This window comes from Neocloeon triangulifer, unplaced genomic scaffold (assembly GCF_031216515.1).
Source record: "Neocloeon triangulifer isolate White Clay Creek 2 clone unplaced genomic scaffold, ASM3121651v1 ptg000008l, whole genome shotgun sequence".
NCBI lineage: Eukaryota > Metazoa > Arthropoda > Insecta > Ephemeroptera > Baetidae > Neocloeon > Neocloeon triangulifer.
Window position 1 is genome coordinate 5,726,051 of NW_026775550.1, and position 20,654 is coordinate 5,746,704.

Here is a 20,654-nt window from a genome sequence, read left to right on the forward strand (position 1 = left end):
TAAAAAATTAAAAATATCCAGCTGGTGCATTCACCAACTGAATTCAAGAGCAGGTGACAATTATTTTTTTTAATTCTCAAAAATAAAAAAAATTTCATTCACTAATACTAATTTTATTTATAAAATATTTCTAAAATTAATCCTTTTTTTATTTTTAAAAAATTAATTTTAATTAATTTACAATAATTTTATTTATAAATTATATTTCATTTTTTAAAATTTTTAGAAAAATAAAAAAACCACCAGCTGGTGCAAATTTTTTTTTAAAAATTTTCAAATTTAAAAAAATTAGAATTAAATTAATGAATATTAATTTTATTTCTAAAATATTTATAAAATTTATCCCTTTTTTCAAATTTTTTTAAAATTTATAATTTAATATAATGAAAATAAATTAACTATAAATTAAATTATATATTTTTTTTTTATAAATTTAATTGAAGTCATTAATATTAATTTTACTTATAAAATTTTTATATAATTAATCCCTTTTTTTAAAAATTAAAATTTATATATTTTAAAATAATTTTATTGATAAAATATATTTCATTTTTTAAAATTTTAAAAAAATAAAAAAACATCACCTGCTGGTGTATTTAGCTGGTGAATTAACCACCTTAATTCACCAGCTTAATTCACCAGCTAAATTCAGCTGGTTAATTGAGCTGGTGACTATAATTTTTTTTTAATTTTTTAATTAAAAAAAATTAATTTAATTAATTATTTTTAAGTTTATGTATATAATATTTATGGTATTAATCCCTTTTATTGTTTTTTAACAATTAAAATTTAATTAATTTAAATAAATTTAACTTATAAATAATATTTCATTTTTTAATAATTAAAAAAAAAACCTCATCAGCTTGTGAATTGAGCCTGTGAATTCACCAGCTGGTGACACTTATTTTTTTTTTAAATTTCAAATTAAAAATTAAAAGTAAATTAATTTATTTATAAATTAAATTTCAATTTTTAATAATTTTGAAAAATAAAAAAAAACCTCATCAGCTGGTGAATTGAGCTAGTGAATTAACCAAATGAATGAACCAGCTTAATTCACCAGCTGGTGAATTGAGCTGGTAAATTAGATTAGATCAAAATTTATTGCATTAGACATATGTAATACATCACCAATTTGTCTTTACAACAAGTCAATAAAATAGCAAAATAAAACCTCCAAAAAATTTTAACTATAACATTCAATAAGTGAGTAATTGAGGGAGCGATTGAGGGAGCTCGCACGCCATTGATAATTTGGCGGGGGTGGGCAAGCATTTGACTATCCCACCTCAAATACTGCAGGGGAAAACCACCCCCGAAAACCCTGCAGCTGAGTCTCACTCTTCCAAATTTAGGCATTCAAATTTACATGTCCAATATTCATTCATATCATAGTATTGACACTTCAGCATTACAAATTTGACACTTTTAACAAAGTTGCCATAGTCAGATATTTCTTTCAGTACATTAGGTAGTTTATTATATACTCTGGCAATCATTATCTCCGGACTCTCATTTACGCAATTTAGTGAGCTTGGCCTTACAAACAAATCAGTGTCGACGTAGCTGGTAGCACGCGTAGTTCGCACTACTACACCTGGAACATCCCGATTCCGATTAAACTTTTCAGGAAATTTACGCACAAACTTAACGCACTCCAAAATATATAATGAATAGACTGTAAGAACTCCAAATTTCACAAATAGTGGTCTACATGAGTCTAGCGCCGAGTTACTTCTCCAGTATTGAACACCAGCCATTGCTCTTATTACTCGCTTCTGCGCTAGAAAAACATCTTTCATGTGTGTAGAGCCACCCCAGATTACAATGGAGTAAAGTATTCGGCTAGCCGCGAGCTTTTTAATTCAAATGGTGAATTGAGCTGGTGAATTCTCCAGCTGGTGACAATTATTTTTTTTTTTTTAAGTTTAAGAATTTAAACAAATTTAAATTAAGTATATTAATATTAATTTTATTTATAAAATAATTATAAAATTACACCTTTTTTTAATTTTAAGAATTAAAATTAAATTAAATTAATTTTATTTACAAATTATATATTAAATTTCAATTTATAAAAATTTTAACAAAAAAAAAAAACAACCGCTGGTGAATTTAGCTCTTGATTTCACAAGCTGGTGACAATTTATTTTTTTTAATACACTAATTGAAATAAATTTATTTTAATTTATATTAATTAAGTATAAATTAATTAATATTAATTTTATGTGTAAAATATTTCCAAAATCAATCCCGTTTTTGAAATTTTATAAAAATAAAATTTAATCAGTTTAAAATAATTTTATTTATTAATTATATTTCACATCTTAAAGGTAAAAGGCGAAGAAAATTGTTCCGTCAACAAGCAAGGGGAAGGGGGCGTGGCACCCTCCCCTACAGAGAGCAGGTCCCCCATCAACAGGAAACATGGAACGAACGCGGAACGAACTGCTGCGAAATGAAAACAAGGAAAAGTAGGCAGCACGCCGACGATGCGCACCAAAAGGAAGCCCCACGACGAAGAAAAGCGTGAGGTAAGGGTAATTTATGGCCCCGAATGTCGGAAAATCGTGGAAAAGGGGGGTGTGGTCTTTATTTTGTGGGCTACATCGGGGTAAACGGGGGCGGCCGTTATTTTGGGGTCGAATTAGTCGGGAATTCGAGGGGGCAAAAGTGGCCGTTAATTTGGGGTTGAATTTTAGTCGGAAAAAGGGGGCGCAGTCTGTAATTTGTCGGCTAAATGGGGTTCAACGAGGGTGGCCCTTAATTTGGGGTCGAATTAGTCGGGAATTCGAGGGGGCAAAGGTGGCCGTTGATTGGGGTTTGAATTTAATTGGAAAAAGGGGGCGTGGTCTGTAATTTGTCGGCCAAATGGGGGTCAACGAGGGTGGCCGTTAATTTGGGGTCGAATTAGTCATGAATTCGATGGGGCTTAAATGTTTTAATTAAAAAATATTAATTCATTTGTATTTGTATTTTCAGCGCATTCGTACCATTTCCTCCGAAGGTAGCCCCCTTTCATTATATCGGAATGTACACTGCTCTCCCCCTGGAGCACATCCAGCTCTTTTCAAGCCACTCAACGATTCTGCTTGGTGCCTGCTGGCTATGAGAGGTAAGAACTCAATTTAAAATCATATTAAATTTTTATTTTAAAATTAATTCATTTTTTCATCCCGTTCAGTCTCGACTTCAAACCAGGGTTTGTGCCAGAGGCTCACCTGGAGCACATCCAGCATTTTTAAAGCATTCATAGTTTCTCCATGGTGCCTGCAACTAATAAAAGGTAAGAACTCTTTTTAAAACATCATAGAATTTTTATTTTAAAATTAATTCATTTTTTCAGCCCATTTAAATTCTCAAATATAAGAAAAATTATTTTTATTTATATAAATGAAGTATTAATTAAATAATATTGATTTTATGTATAAAATATCTATAAAATTAATCCCGTTTTTCAAAATTTTATAAATCTAAAATTTAATTAAATTAAAATAATTTTATTTATAAATTACATTTCATTTTTTGGAAATTTTAAAAAATTAAAAATAACCAGCTGGTGCATTCACCAACTGAATTCAAGAGCAGGTGACAATTATTTTTTTTTAATTCTCAAAAATAAAAAAAAATTCATTCATTAATACTAATTTTATTTATAAAATATTTCTAAAATTAATCCTTTTTTTATTTTAAAAAAATTAATTCTAATTAATATACAATAATTTTATTTATAAATTATATTTCATTTTTTAAAAATTTTAGAAAAATAAAAAAACATCACCAGCTGGTGCAAATGTTTTTTAAAAAATTTTCAAATTTAAAAAAATTAGAATTAAATTAATGAATATTAATTTTATTTCTAAAATATTTATAAAATTTATCCCTTTTTTCAAATTTTTTTTAAATTTATAATTTAATATAATGAAAATAAATTAACTATAAATTAAATTATATTTTTTTTTTTATAAATTTAATTGAAGTCATTAATATTAATTTTACTTATAAAATTTTTATATAATTAATCCCTTTTTTTAAAAATTAAAATTTATATATTTTAAAATAATTTTATTGATAAAATATATTTCATTTTTTAAAATTTTAAAAAAATAAAAAAACATCACCTGCTGGTGTATTTAGCTGGTGAAAAAAAAATTGAAATTGAAATTGAAATTGAACCACCTTAATTCACCAGCTAAATTCAGCTGGTTAATTGAGCTGGTGAATTCACCAGCTGGTGACTATAATTTTTTTTTAATTTTTTAATTAAAAAAAATTAATTTAATTAATTATTTTTAAGTTTATGTATATAATATTTATGATATTAATCCCTTTTATTGTTTTTTAACAATTAAAATTTAATTAATTTAAATAAATTTAACTTATAAATAATATTTCATTTTTTAATAATTAAAAAAAAAACCTCATCAGCTTGTGAATTGAGCCTGTGAATTCACCAGCTGGTGACACTTATTTTTTTTTTAAATTTCAAATTAAAAATTAAAAGTAAATTAATTTATTTATAAATTAAATTTCAATTTTTAATAATTTTGAAAAATAAAAAAAAAACCTCATCAGCTGGTGAATTGAGCTAGTGAATTAACCAAATGAATGAACCAGCTTAATTCACCAGCTGGTGAATTGAGCTGGTAAATTAGATTAGATCAAAATTTATTGCATTAGACATATGTAATACATCACCAATTTGTCTTTACAACAAGTCAATAAAATAGCAAAATAAAACCTCCAAAAAATTTTAACTATAACATTCAATAAGTGAGTAATTGAGGGAGCGATTGAGGGAGCTCGCACGCCATTGATAATTTGGCGGGGGTGGGCAAGCATTTGACTATCCCACCTCAAATACTGCAGGGGAAAACCACCCCCGAAAACCCTGCAGCTGAGTCTCACTCTTCCAAATTTAGGCATTCAAATTTACATGTCCAATATTCATTCATATCATAGTATTGACACTTCAGCATTACAAATTTGACACTTTTAACAAAGTTGCCATAGTCAGATATTTCTTTCAGTACATTAGGTATCATTTACTTGCTTTGTTTCTATTTGTATTTTATTAACAACTTCCTTCTTCATGTGTTTCAGTTTTAGCTTCAGTTCAGTCTTGACCTTGTGATCTAAATTTGATTTTATTTCTTGACTTAAATTAATCATTTTGGTTTGTAACTGCCTTGTCTCATCTGTCAATTTGATTTTACCGATTTGGTTAGCCCTGATAACAACACGTCTTAATGGGAAAGATTTTTCAAAATATTTAACAAGAATGCCCATGAAGATTTCACTTTTTTCATTCACAGAGCTAGCCTGGAAAACTTGCTCCCAACTTTCCTGCTCGAGGAGGGAGAAAAGATTCAGATAATTCTCTTCAGTATAACTTCTTATATATTTGAAAGTGTCTTTAATTTTCTCTACTGGCAGTTTAACTGATACTGACACAGCACTGTGGTCTGAGAACAAAACTGGAATTATGTTAAATGTGCTCTCCAAGTTAAAATTTGCATAAACATGATCTAGTAAGGTTCCCCCATTTTTATTTACTCTAGTTATTTTATTTTCATTTAGCAAGGTTAGGTTGTGTAATTTTACGATTTCTTTAAGTTTTATACAATTTTCGTCATTAACCATCAGATCGATATTAAAGTCTCCTGCTAATATTGTATGACCACAAAACCTGTTTTGCATAAGAACTGAATCAATGTGTTCAAGAAATTCTGGAATTTTACTATTTGACTTTGAATTACTCGGCCGATAGACACCAATAATATTAATATTTTCGGACTGCATTATTAATTTGCTTGCACAGAATTCAAAAAACATCTCTTTAGAAAAAATTTTTATATTTTTTGCTGTAGCTTTCAGAAGTTTATTTTTTTATTTTTTTTTTTTTTTTTTTTTTTTTTTTTTCATACAGCTTTCTCATACACCTTTGATATTGATGATGTAATCGCAATTGGTCTATAATTTGAAGGGTCTTCTTTATCTCCTTTTTTAAACAATGGTATAATTTTTGCTAGTTTCATATTTTCGGGGAATTTTCCTTCTGTAAATGACACATTAATAAGATGAGTAAGCGGGGCTGTTATGTATTTAGAAATTTTCTTTAATACGGTAGTTGATATTCCATCCCACCCTGAGGAGGTTTTGGATGAGAGGTTATTAATAATACTATAAATTTCAAATTCTGCCATCAATTGTAAATCTTGTGTAACACATGTATCACCTATGAGTTTTGAGCAATCATGAATATTCACATTATTTACATCAGGCTATGGTTCAATAAATCCATTATTCAGGCAATTAGCAATGTTTAATTTAATTATTTCTCTTGTTCCATTAATATTAAGTTCCTGTATCAACTCTACATTTTTATTTTTACCAGATTGGGAATTTATAATTTTCCATGCTGCGCTGGATTTATTTTTTGCCCCTAGTATTTTATTATCATTGACCTTTTTACTTTCTTTTTGTATATTACTCACAACTTCCCTCTTTAAACGCTTTAGTTTTTGTTTCATATCCAGTTTTAAGTTGGTCTAGATTAGAATTAATTTCTTTACTGAGTGCAATCATCTCCCTTTGTAGTTTTTTGGTATCCTCTGTCAGCCTAATTTTACCCATCTGATTTGCTCTTTGTATAACACGCTTCAAAGGGAACGACTTCTCAAAGTGTGATACAAGAGTTTCCATAAATAATTTACTCTTAATATCAATTCAATTAGTTTGGTAAACTTGTTCCCAGTTTTCTTGTTCAAGGATAGCGAAGAAATTTAGGTAATTCTCATCTGTATAGCTCCTAACATATTTGAAAGTATCCTTAATTTTTTCAACTGGAAGGTCAGTCACCACAGAGACGGCACTATGGTCTGAGAAATACATGGGAATTATTGTAAATGCGCTCTCTAATTTAAAATTGGCGTAAACATGGTCTAGCAATGTACCTCCGCTCTGATTGATTCTAGTTATTTCATTATCATTTAACAGATTATAATTATGAAATTTCATAATCTCCCTTAATTTTATACTATGCTCACTTTTACTCATCAAGTCAATATTGAGATCACCTGCTAATATCACATTACCACTAAATCTATTTTGCATAAGAATTGTATCCAGATGTTCAAGAAAATCCGTAATTTTACTATTTGATTTTGAATTACTTTAATTTTCTTATTTATTTAAAAAAAAATTTAAATTTAATTTATGAATATTAATTTTATTTATAAAATTAAGCCCTTATTTTAATATTTTAAAAATTAATATTTTATTTATTTAAATAAATTTTATTTTTAATTTATATTTCGATTTTTAAAAATTTAAAAAGAAAAACATCACCAGCTGGTGAATATAGCTGAATTCACCAGCTGGTGATAGTTATTTTTTTAAAATTTCCTTATTTAAAAAAGTTTAATTTAATTTATTAATATTATTTTATTTATAAAATTAATCCTTTTTATAATTCATATAAAGTAAATTTTAATAAATTGAAATTCACTTTTATTTTTAAATTAAATTTCTTTTTTAAAAATTTTAATAATAATAAATAAAAAGAAACATCACTAGCTGGTGAACGCATCACCTGGTGTCAACTTTTTTTTTAAAAATTTTCTAATTTATTTAAAATTTAAATTAAATTTATTAACATTAATTTTATTTATAAAACATTTATAAATTTAATTTTTTTTCTAAATTTTTTAAAAATTAAATTTTTATATTTATATTAGTTTTATTTATGATTTATATTGCGATTTTTAAAATTTAAAAAAAAAACATCACCAGCTGGTGAATATTTTTTTTTTAATATTCCTTTTTTAAAAAAGTTGAATTTAATTTATTAATATAAATTTTATTTATAAAATTAATCCCATTTTTTAAAACTTAAATTTAATTAATATTAATGATTTTTATTTTTAAATTAAATTTCAATTTTTATAAATTTAAAAAAAAACATCACCAGCTGGTGGATTTAGCTGGTGGATTCACCAGCTAGTGCCAATTGTTTTTTTTTTAATTTACAAATGAAAAAAAATTTCAGTTTAATTTATTAAAATTAATTTTATTTATAAAATAATTATAAAATTCCCCCTTTTTTTAATTATAAGAACTAAAATTTAATTAAATTAAACTAATTTTATTAATAATTTATACATTAATTTTCATTTTACAAAAATTTAAAAAAAAATAAATGAAAAAAACATCACCCGCTAGTTAATTTAGCTCTTGAATTCACCAGCTGGTGACAATAATTTTTTTTTAATTCTCAAATATAAAAAAATTTATTTTTATTTATATTAATTCATTAACTAATTGTATTAACTAATTGATATTAATTTTATGTATAAAATATTTATAAAATTAATCCCGTTTTTTAAAATTTTATAAAAATAAAATTTAATTAAATTTAAATGATTTTATTTATAAAAAACATTTCATTTTTTGGAAATTTTTAAAAAAATTAAAAATAACCAGCTGATTTATTCATTCAGAATTAGTTTTAATTGATACCCTATGACTCTCTTAAGTTGCTCAATGGCCTTTAATTTTCCAGGCGATGCCAGGCCGCCTCCTGTGCATGCATCTCCGCTGAAGACTGTTGTAGCATCGTCAAGCACCAGCACAGTCAAGCACAGTCTTCAGTGGCACCATCCTTCTGCAGGGCGTCCTGCATGCTGCCCTTCAATGAGAGGAGGCACCTGGTGCCCATACACTCCATGAAGTCCCGACTAGAAAGCCTGGAAGCTCGGAACGAGTCGCTCGTCATTTGTTGGTTTGTAAAAATAATTCAGTTGGAATTTTTTTAATTTTTTGGGACGATTTAAACATTCTTAAATGTCTCTTAATGATACCTTACAATGCTTCGAAGTTGATCAAGTTTTATTTTCATCTCAATGGCCATTTTTTTTGCCAGGAGAGGCCAGTCCGCCCATTTGCGGCCGGTCGGTGCACGACGATTTTAGCATCGGAGACTCCAGCAGAGTCTTCAAGTGGCAGCAACCTTTATCAGGGCGTCCTGCTCCCTGCCTTTGAATGAATGGAGGCCACTGGTGCTCAAATACTCGGCAAAATCAGCCCAGAAAGTCTGGCAGCTCGCAGCGAGTCACTCGTCATCGGCAGGTATGTCAGATTAATTCAGTTGGATTTTTTTATTAATATTTTGGGAAGATTTATACATTCAAATCTAGTTTTATTATTGCATTTTTTCCATTTTTTCTAACTTTCAAATTTATTTGTTAAAAAACTGATGCGGCCATCGATGGTTGGGTGTTTTTCTTGTTCAGGATGATGAAGGGTAACTTTGATTAAAATTTCATTAACTTCCAATGCATAGTTTGTGTGCAATGCCGCCCCGAGTAAAATTTAATGACTCTTAATTATTTTTATTAAGATTCAAGATTTGTTTATTTTGTTAAGCATTTTATACCACATAATATACATAGTAATAACAGCTTTTTAAAATAAGTCAATATACATTATTATTTAAACGATAAAATTCGTTCAGGTCATAGAATTGATGTTCCTATACAAAAGCTTTCACCATTTTTACAAGAGCCTCGTCATTTTCAAGGAATTTTAAAGATTTAGGTAATGCATTAAAAATTCTGGGGATCATGATTTCTGGGTTTTCTACAGTTTTCTTGAGCTTAACTTCTTTCACAACCAAATCGTTACAGCAAAGATTAGTCTGATTATGTCTAGTCACTCTCCTCGTATCTACAGTATCACTATATTTCCGAAATAGATTTCTGTTTTGCACTAAGAATTCCCGTAGATAGTAATCGTCGTAGATAGTAATATTAATAATAAGAGCAGAAATAATAATTTAGCAATACTGAATTTAAATGCGCAGGGCCTACGTACGCCACATAAGTTAGCACTTTTTAGTGATTTTATTTATAATCTGGATAAGAAACCAGATCTCATTTTTGTGACTGAGCATTGGCTAAATGAACTAGAAGTAACTAATTTTCTAATTGATGGTTATCAACTCATTGCGTATTTTGGTAGAGCGAATCAAGAACAAGGAGGAGTGTTGATACTTAAAAATAATTCATTAGATTGCAAAGTTCAAAAATTAAAAATTAAATCTATCCCAAAGAAGTTTGAAATCTGTGGTGCCTCGATAATATTCAATAATAGGAAAATAAGCTTATTAGGTTTATATAGACCAAATAATCTAAAATCTAATTGCCAAATCCCTAAATTTCTAGAGCAATTTGAAACACTAGTTGGTCAAAAGAGATTTCATGAAAATTTAATAATAGCTGGTGATTTTAATATAAACTTAAATAATGATAATTCTCATGCTGTGAATTTACAATCAATAACAAACTCATTTTCCCTTCGCCTGGTTAATAACACTCAAAATACTCGAGAGGAAAATAATTCTGGCTCCTTAATAGATCATATTTATACTAATATTTCATGTGCTACTACCTGTGCTGTACTCCCAGCGCCATTCTCTGATCACAATGCAGTCCACGCAAGTATGGATATTCCGATTATAAAAGCAAAGGATTCTTTTTCATTTATTAGAGACTATAATGAATTAAATTGGCAAAAATTCTCTAACTTTTTACAAAATGAAAATTGGAGCGCAGTGTATAATGAGATTAGTGTCGATAAGCAAAGCGAAGTATTCATGAGTAAATTAATAAGTTATTTTGGTGAATCCTTCCCAATGAAAAAAACTGTGAATAGAGCCAATCAAATCGGGAAAATAAAACTATCTGCTGAAACAAAAAAACTGAGGCAAGAATTACTAGAATTGTCTCAAAAAAGTAAAATTACAAATAATCCCGAACAGAAATCTGTATTAAAAAATAAAATAAAAATGATGAAGAAACAGGTCGGAGAATGTATTAACAATGAAGTACGGCAATATAATGATAAAAAAATTAATGGATCTAATAATAAATCTAGCGCCGCATGGAAAATTATCAATGAATCTATAGGAATAAACAAGTGTCTAGCACCAATTAGGGAACTAAATACTGCTAATAAAAAAGAGTACGTTCAATTAAATATAGCTAACTACCTCAATCAAATGTTTGTTGAAAATAAGCCAGCTGCTCCGCATGATAATATTTGTGATAGTGAACCGCTATTCCCTGAATTTCATCTCGAACCCATGTCTGATTATGAAATATACAGTATAATTCAAAACCTCCCTTCTAAAAATTCATCAGGGTGGGATGGCATCTCCGTAAATGTACTTAAAAAAATATCGCTGTATATTACTTTGCCACTTACATATATTATTAACAATTCATTCTCCGAAGGTAAATTTCCGGATAATATGAAGCTCTCAAAAATTATCCCAATATTTAAAAACAAAGGTGAACGAGAAGACCCATCAAATTACCGACCTATCGCAATAACACCCTCAATATCGAAAATATTTGAAAAAGCTTACCTAAGCCGGCTTGAACAACACCTAGATAGTTGTAACATTATCTCACCAGAACAACATGGCTTTCGCAAATATAAAAGTACAGTCACTGCTCTTTATAATTATGTAACGAACTTGTATGACGCTCTAGAAGCCAAGGAAAAAGTAAATGTAATATTATATGATTTTAGTAATGCCTTTGGCACTCTATATCCTCCTTTATTAATTGAGAAATTAAAGAAATATGGTTTGGACTGTAAATCGCTCGCATGGTTGTTCAGCTTCTTGACGAATCGTAAACAATATGTACAATTGCAAAATATCGGTTGTGATCACTTTGTAACTGAAATTAAGTCTGATATTATCTCGAGTGATATGGGTGTGCCACAGGGTACGATAATTGGTCCTACAAGCTTTACAACGTATATTAATGATATGCCCCTCAGTATTGTGGCGGCGTTACTTGTTATATTTGCTGACGATACAACTGCAATAATACGAGGTGAAAATTTTGGTGATTTAAATAACAAGACTGAAATGACTAATAGTGACTTTATAGACTTTGCTAAACAAAATCACCTAAAAATTAATTGTGACAAATCTAAATTACTTCAAATTCATACCCATCAAACTAGAAATCTCGTGGCACCAGTGATTAAAATTAACGAAAAAGAGGTTGAAATAGTAGCTCATAGTAAACTTCTTGGCGTGCAAATAACTGATACTATGAATTGGGCTGAGCACTGTAAACATGTTGTGAATAAACTAAGGTCCGTAACATATCAATTTACCAAACTGAAACATAAAGTATCGGATAATGTTTTGAAAATGATTTACTTTGCCCATGTACAGAGTCATATCTTGTATGCAATTATTGTCTGGGGTGGCTCTAGTAATATGTCAGATGTATTCGTAGCCCAGAAGAGAGTTTTGCGTGCCCTTGCTGGATTATATTATGGAAAGTGGTATAAGGCTCTGGAATCTTGTAAACCACTGTTTAAAAGATACGGAATATTAACTGTCTACTCCCTTTATATCCTCGAGTGTATTAAGTTCCTTGTTAGAAATCGCAAAATGTTTAAAAGGTATAGTGACCCCGGAGTAGTGGACAGCAGGAAAGTTACGCGTGGCAATCAGTCTAATGTGAGTGAGAATGATCTCGTTGAAAATAGGTGTAGACTCCAAATAACTGTAGAAAGTCCTGCTGTTATGGTACCTAGAGTTTTTAATGCGCTGCCTATTAATATAAAAAGATGTAAATCTGATGAAGAACTATTGAAAAATGTGAAATATTACGTGATGGAAAACCAGTTTTATGACATGAGTGAATTTTTTGCTTTAAAAACTATGATTACTTTAGAATCAGACTAGAATATATCCTTTATTGACATGTTTTGTAAAAGCTGTATACATTGTGTACGTTAGCTTATACCAAAATAAAATTATATTGAATTGAATTGAATTGAATCGTCGGCGAACAAAATCAGGAGGGCCAAGAATACAGCAAGGGGAATATCATTTAAATACATGGAAAACCCAATTGGGCCGAGAACTGTGCCTTGCGGCACACCCCTGCGAGTTAATAAACGCCTCGTATCCATCACAGCCAAGGTTCTTAAGTTGTACAAATTGTTTCCTATTTGATAATAAGCAGTCCAACCACGAGAGCAAGTTCTCATTTAGACCGTACTGTTTTAATTTATATACAAGGAGAGGTGGATGAAGAGTGCCAAAAGCATTTGAGAAATCATACAAGATAACATTAACTTTTTCTTTTGAAAAAAACAGTTACGCTGGCAGATTTTATAGACAGGATGATGAAGGTTATTTTCGATTATAATTTCATTTTACTCCAATGCATGGTTTTAGCGCAAAATTTTTCTAAAATTTATTGTTTTAATTTTTAATATTTGAAATTGCGTGAAAGTGAAGTTGCCTATTTTACATATTTAGAATGTAGATTAAATTTAAATATTTTTTTTGTTCAAAATTCGCAGTAAAAAATTTGCAAATAATGTACATGATAAGCGTACGGAATTTATAATATTTTTAGTTTTACCCGTTTTATCCATGCGTCCCTCGACGTGATTAATTTTCGTTGTATTTACTTTTAAATAAAATTTTTTTAAGGCCATTGGAACTGTTTTTCAAATTAGCTTCTCATATTCCTTCCTCCGTGCTCTTTTAGAACACTGCGATTTATTGCTGCGACTTGGTGTATGAGAAGAATATTAGAAGGTCAACTGTAAAACGTTGCGATAAAAAGTCACCTCCCCTACGCTCTCCACTTTAAAAAATCGGGAATCGATATTCGATACATCCGCCCAAATGACGCGAGTGGCCAATTTCCAGCCAACTAGCTAACTTCCGATGACTGGCTAGGATCTCTGGCTAACTTCACGATGCTTCTTCGCGGGTCAAACAAAAAAGCATCGCAGGCCGCAGAGAGAGACGCCGACGCCCCACGCCCCACTTTTCACTCGAGCGACCAAGCGAAAAGTTCGTTGGTCGGGGTGTCGCGGTTTGGGCTCGAAATGGGCCCATGCCGAGGGCCGTGGGCCCCACATTCAAGTACGCACGACGTCGGCGGAAAAAGAACAACAAGGGCAGGTGGAGGTTCGGACGCTAGCTCGTTTGTGAAATTAATTCAGTCGGATTTTTGTAATAATTTTTGGGGATGATTTATTCACTCAGAATGAGTTTTAACTGATACCCTATGACTCTCTTAAGTTGCTCATGAAATTTTTTAAGCTCAATGGCCTTTAATTTTCCAGGCGATGCCAGGCCGCCTCCTGTGCATGCATCTCCGCTGAAGACTGTTGTAGCCTCGTCAAGCACCAGCACAGTCAAGCACAGTCTTCAGTGGCACCATCCTTCTGCAGGGCGTCCTGCATGCTGCCCTTCAATGAGAGGAGGCACCTGGTGCCCATTCACTCCATGAAGTCCCGACTAGAAAGCCTGGAAGCTCGGAACGAGTCGCTCGCCATTTGTTGGTTTGTAAAAATAATTCAGTTGGAATTTTTTTTTAATTTTTTGGGACGATTTAAACATTCTTAAATGTCTCTTAATTGATGTCTCTTCAATGCTTCGAAGTTGATCAAGTTTTATTTTCATCTCAATGGCCATTTTTTTTTTTGTCAGGAGAGGCCAGTCCGCCCATTTGCGGCCGGTCGGTGCACGACGATTTTAGCATCGGAGACTCCAGCAGAGTCTTCAAGTGGCGGCAACCTTTATCAGGGCGTCCTGCTCCGTGCCCTTGAATGACTGGAGGCCACTGGTGCATAAATACTCTGCAAAATCAGCCCAGAAAGTCTGGCAGCTCGCAGCGAGTCACTCGTAATCGGCAGGTATGTCAGATTAATTCAGTTGGATTTTTTTATTAATTTTTTGGGAAGAAGTTTAATTTAATCTATTAATATTAATTTTATTTATAAAATTAATCCCATTTCTTAAATTTTTTAAAACTTAAATTGAATTAAAATTAATGAATTTTATTTTTAAATAAAATTTAAATTTTTATAAATTTAAAAAAAAAACATCACCAGCTGGTGGATTCAGCTGGTGAATTCACCAATTGAATTCACCAGCTTGAATTTTATAAATTTAATTGAAGTCATTAATATTAATTTTATTTATAAAATTTTTATAAAATTAATCCCTTTTTTAAAAATTAAAATTTAAATATTTAAAAAAAAATTTATTGATAAAATATATTTCATTTTTTAAAATTTTAAAAAATGAAAAAAACATCCCCTGCTGGTGTATTTAGCTGGTGAATTCACCACCTTAATTAACCAGCTTAATTCACCAGCTAAATTCAGCTGGTAAATTGAGCGTTTTAATTCTAATGGTTAATTGAGCTGGTGAATTCACCAGCTGGTGACTATAATTTTTTTAAAGGTTTTTAATTAAAAAAAATTTAATTTAATTAATTAGTATTAAGTTTATTTATATAATATTTATAATATTAATCCCTTTTATTGTTTTTTGATAATTAAAAAAAAAACCTCATCAGCTTGTGAATTGAGCCTGTGAATTCACCAGCTGGTGACAATTATTTTTTTTTTTAAATTTCGAATTAAAAGTTAATTAATTTAAATTAATTTATTTATAAATTAAATTTCAATTTTTAATAATTATAAAAAATATTAAAAACCTCATCAGCTTAATTCACCAGCTGGTGAATTGAGCTGGTAAATTGAGCTTTTTAATTCAAATGGTGAATTGTGCTGGTGAATTCTCCAGCTGGTGACATTTATTTTTTTTTTTAAATTTACAAATTTAAACAAATTTAAATTTAGTATATTAATATTAATTTTATTTATAAAATAATTATAAAATTACACCTTTTTTAATTTTAAGAATTAAAATTTAATTAAATGTAATTAATTTTATTTATAAATTATATATTAAATTTCAATTTATAAAAATTTTAACAAAGAAAAAAAAACATCAACCGCTGGTGAATTTAGCTCTTGATTTCACCAGCTGGTGACAATTAATTTTTTTTAATGCTCTAATTTAAATAAATTTATTTTAATTTATATTAATTAAATATAAATTATTAATATTAATTTTATGTGTAAAATATTTACAAAATCAATCCCATTTTTTAAATTTTTTAGAACTAAAATTTAATTAATATTAATTATTTTTATTTTTAAATTAAATTTCAATTTTTATAAATTTAAAAAAAACATTGTTAAAACAAATTGAAGATCAAAAGACATTCACCCTGAAACTGAAACAAGTGCTAAGTGAACACAGATTCAGATTCAGATAATATTTATTCCGTATAGATCAACATATGTACAGAAATAATCTTTGGAATAGGTCACTGGTCACTGTAATACAGCTATATCTCAATATAACTATAATACAGCTTACTAAATTTAAAATACAGTTCACACAATTTTACACAAAAAATATTCATGCACGTCATAGAACATTTTGTCGTAGAATATTAATTCCAATTCCTTCTTAAACACTTGATAACTATCAATGCTTTTGATTCTATCGGGAAGATGATTGAAAATTCTAGGGATCATGATGTGAGGGGACTGCGCAGTCAGCAACAGTCTGTTTGGTTTGACAAATAAGTCTTGCTCCGCTATAGGTTTATTTCGAGTACTGCGATTCTGGTGCACCTTGCTTTCAGAATTTTTGAGGAACAATTCAGGATACTTTTTGTAAAATTTAACACATTCAAAGGCGTACACAGAGAAAGCTGGCAGGATCTGAAATTCTTCAAAAAGTGGTCGGCAAGACTCGACAGGTGTCAATGCCTTCCAGTATCTTTTACCTGCCATCGCACGGATAACTCTCTTTTGAGCAATGAAAACCTTTTCCAACATAGGCGACCCACCCCAAATTACAATTGAGTATAGTAAGTGACTTTGAACATGGGCGAAATATACATCTCTTAGCAATTTAGTTTGAATGCGCTGCCTTAATTTAACAAAAAGGTACGTGGTACTTCTCAGTTTCGCTACAACCTGATCGCATTGGGTGCTCCAGTTCATTGTATCAGAGAGCATTACACCAAGTATTTTTGCTTGATTTACCACTTCAATTTCAGCGTCGTTAATTCTGATTACAGGCGGTTCCAATTAACTAGTTTGAGCAGTATGCATTTGCAGCACCTGAGTTTTCTTTTCGTTCAATCTTAAGCGGTTATTACTGGCAAAATCAATCATTTTGTCATTAGCCACAGCAGTTTTTTCGCTCAAGGCTTTGTAGTTTCTAGCCTTTACAATAAAAGATGAATCATCTGCGAACAAGATAAGAGCGGCGACAATGATTTTTAAGGGCATATCATTACCGTAGGAGGAATACCCAATACTGTTCCTTGTGGTACGCCAATCGAAACATTTTCCATTGTTGACTCAAATAATTTTTGCTCGCCATTTTCACCCACACCGAAAAGTTGAACAAGTTGTTTTCTATCAGTAAGAAAGGACTTTAACCAAAGGAGGGATACATCATCAATTCCAAATTTTTTCAGTTTTGCAAGCAGTATTTCGGGAACGACACACCCAAAGGCATTAGAAAAGTCATACAGAATCACATTGTTTTTTTCTCTATTTTCCAACGAATCGTAGATTTCGGACACTAACTTAAAAAGTGCAGTCACTGTGCTCCTGCCTTTTCGAAAACCGTGCTGCTCGTCCGCAAGGAGATTGTTTTCAGCGAAATAGCTTTAAATTCTATTTAGGAAACATTTCTCAAATACTTTTGCTACAGAAGATGTTAAGGCTATTGGGCGATAACTACTAGCATCGGATTTCTCACCCTTCTTTTTGTACAATGGCTTGATTACAGTTAATTTTAGCACTTCCGGGAATTTACCAGTGCGAAACGACTCGTTCACCATAAATGCCACAGGGAACACTATATAACCAGAAATCTTTTTCAACGTATCCATAGATAATCCATCCCAGCTAGATGATTTCTTTGACGGGAATAACTTCAAAATTTTTTCTATTTCAAATGGGGTAACGTCAGGCTGAGCAGTAAATTTTATTCCATTTGAAACAATACTCTCAGTACAGAGTTCAATTTCATCACTACTAAGATTTACCTGAGGTTCAACAAATTTTTTATTTAAAAAGTTGCAAATTTTCTGTAAATCCTTTTCCATTTCACCATCAATTTCAATTTGCTTAATATCATTTTCGTGTTTATCTTGGTTCAAGTTGCAAGTTTCGTTAATAATTTTCCAGGCCATACCAGTCTTATTAGAGGCTTTTAACATTTTCTGGTCATTGTGAGTTCGGACTGCATCATTTATGAGAAAGCCAACGTACTTTTGTTTACTTTTATATTTGAATTTAAGACTTCTTAATCTGTCACAGTTAGGATCATTCCTTTTCAGTTTCAATTTCAATTTCAATTTCAAATATTCTTTATTTTGTTAAGCATTAATTTGCGGTAGCAATAATACTTTTTAAAATAAGTCAAGATACATGGCATTATTCAAACGATAAAACTCGTTTAAGTCATAGAATTGGTGTTGAAGTACAAAAGTTTTCACCTCCTTCACAAGTTCCTCGTCATTTTCGAGGGTTTTTAGATTTTTTGGCAGCGCATTAAAAATTCTTGGAATCATATAATCAGGGTTTTCTACAGACTTTTTGAGGGCAATATCCCTTACTACTAAATCGTTTATACACACATTGGTTTGATTTTTTCGTGTCACCCGCCTCGTGTCAACACTATCACTATATTTTTGAAAGAGGTGACGATTCCGCACTAGAAATTTAATACATTCAAGTATATAGAGAGAAGGCACAGTCATAATATTATATTTTATAAATAATGGTTTACATGTATCCAGGGCTTCGTTTGATCTCCAATATGGGACGCCCGCCATAGCTCTTAAGGCTCTTTTTTGTGCTCGAAAAACATTAATCAAATGACAAGAGCCCCCCCAGATCACAATTCCGTACATTATATGACTTTGTATATGGGAATAATATATTAATTTTAGGATATCATCGGACACTTTATATTTCAATCTTGTAAATACATGTGTAACACTTCGTAGTTGATTAACAACCTTATCACATTGGTCTTTCCAGCTTAAGGTATCAGTTACTTGGATTCCTAATAATCTACCAGTCTTTGCGATTTCTACTTTTTGGTCGTGAATATTCACTTCAGGTTCGATAAGGTTTCTAGTTTGGCTTGTATGTATTTGCAAAATTTTAGTCTTTTTCGAATTGATTCTAAGAAAGTTGTCCCTTGCGAAACCGACAAAGCTTTCATTAACGGCCACTGTTTTCGAGTTCACATCAGAAGAAGATACACCTTTTACGATTGCTGAAGAGTCGTCAGCAAATAGAATTAAGAGAGCCAGGAAAACTACAAGGGCAATATCATTCAAGTATGTAGTAAATCCAATTGGACCGAGGACTGTACCTTGAGGCACTCCCATGTTACTCTCAATTACATCTGAATTTATAAGTTCTTCATATCGGTCGCAAGATAGATTTTTAAGCTGCACATATTGTTTTCTATTAGTCAAGAAACATTCAAGCCATGATAACAGATTTTTATGTAGGCCGTATAATTTAAGTTTATGCACAAGAAGGGGAGGATAAAGTGTTCCAAACGCATTTGAGAAGTCGTACAATATAACATTAACCTTCTCCCTGGCTTCAACAGATTCATACAAAGATGTCACATAACTATATAGGGCGGTCACTGTACTTTTCCCTTTTCTAAAACCATGTTGCTCAGGGATTAAGATATTATTTACGTTAAAGTGAGTATCTAGTCTATGTAAAAAGGCTTTTTCATACACTTTTGAAATTGCTGAAGTAATAGCTATAGGTCTATAGTTAGAGGGGTCATCCTTTTCACCTTTCTTAAACAGAGGAATAATTTTAGCTAATTTCATATTGTCAGGAAATCTCCCTTGCAGAAATGATTCATTTATAAGATATGTAAGCGGGACGGTGATGTAAATTGAAATTTTTTTTAAGACACTAGTTGAAATCCCGTCCCACCCAGATGAGCATTTTGGCGGAAGTTGATTAATTATACTATAGATCTCAAATTCTTCCATAAACTGCAGGCTTTGAGCCGTTATATTGATATCATCTATCAGTTTGGAACAGTCATCTAAATTTATATTGCTTATATCTGGCTCCAATTCAACAAACTTGTTATTCAGATGGTTAGCAATATTAAGTTTAATTGACTCACTGGCACCATCAATATTCAAGTTATCAATTAAATCTACATTCATTCTTTTACCAGTTTGTGAATTAATAAGTTTCCATGCTGCACTAGATTTATTTTTAGCCTTTGATATTCTACTGTCATTTCTTAATTTAGTTTCTTTTTGAACATTATCAACAACTTTCTTCTTAATAATTTTTAATCTTGACTTCATGTCTAATATTTTATTTTGGTCTAAGTTCAGTTTAATTTCTTTACTGAGTTCTATCATATCTTTTTGTAATTTTCTTGTCTCCTCGGTCAACTTAATTTTATCTATTTGGTTAGCTCTAATTGTTACACGTTTCATTGGAAACGATTGTTCAAAGTACTTTGTGAGTGTTCCCATAAAAATTTCACTTTTACTATCAATTGAACTAGCATGATATACTTGAGTCCAATATTCTTGCTCTAGGAAAGAGTTAAATTTTTGGAAATTTTCTTCAGAATAGGTTCTGACGTACTTAAAAGTATCTTTCAGTTTTTCGACTGGCAACGCAACAGATACATAAACAGCGCAATGATC

The 20,654-nt window shown here is 30.4% G+C and overlaps 1 protein-coding gene across 1 annotated transcript; it reads left to right on the forward strand.

The window, feature by feature from the left end:
• Positions 1 to 2,339: 2,339 nt before the first annotated feature.
• Positions 2,340 to 14,383, forward strand: LOC132194800 (uncharacterized). Its single transcript, XM_059616303.1, has 6 exons — positions 2,340 to 2,534; positions 2,983 to 3,115; positions 3,185 to 3,286; positions 8,564 to 8,782; positions 8,924 to 9,129; positions 14,179 to 14,383. Exons 1-4 carry the CDS (start codon positions 2,493 to 2,495, stop codon positions 8,728 to 8,730), a joined length of 444 nt encoding a protein of 147 aa, XP_059472286.1. The 5' UTR covers positions 2,340 to 2,492; the 3' UTR covers positions 8,731 to 8,782; positions 8,924 to 9,129; positions 14,179 to 14,383.
• The last annotated feature ends 6,271 nt before the right edge of the window (positions 14,384 to 20,654 follow it).

Bases quoted from the DNA above. Each gene is read 5' to 3' on its own strand.
- LOC132194800 (XM_059616303.1), top strand. From the start codon at position 2,493: ATGCGCACCAAAAGGAAGCCCCACGACGAAGAAAAGCGTGAG. The intron at 2,535-2,982 runs GTAAGGGTAATT...TTGTATTTTCAG, and splicing joins ACGACGAAGAAAAGCGTGAG to CGCATTCGTACCATTTCCTC. The intron at 3,116-3,184 runs GTAAGAACTCAA...CATCCCGTTCAG, and splicing joins GTGCCTGCTGGCTATGAGAG to TCTCGACTTCAAACCAGGGT.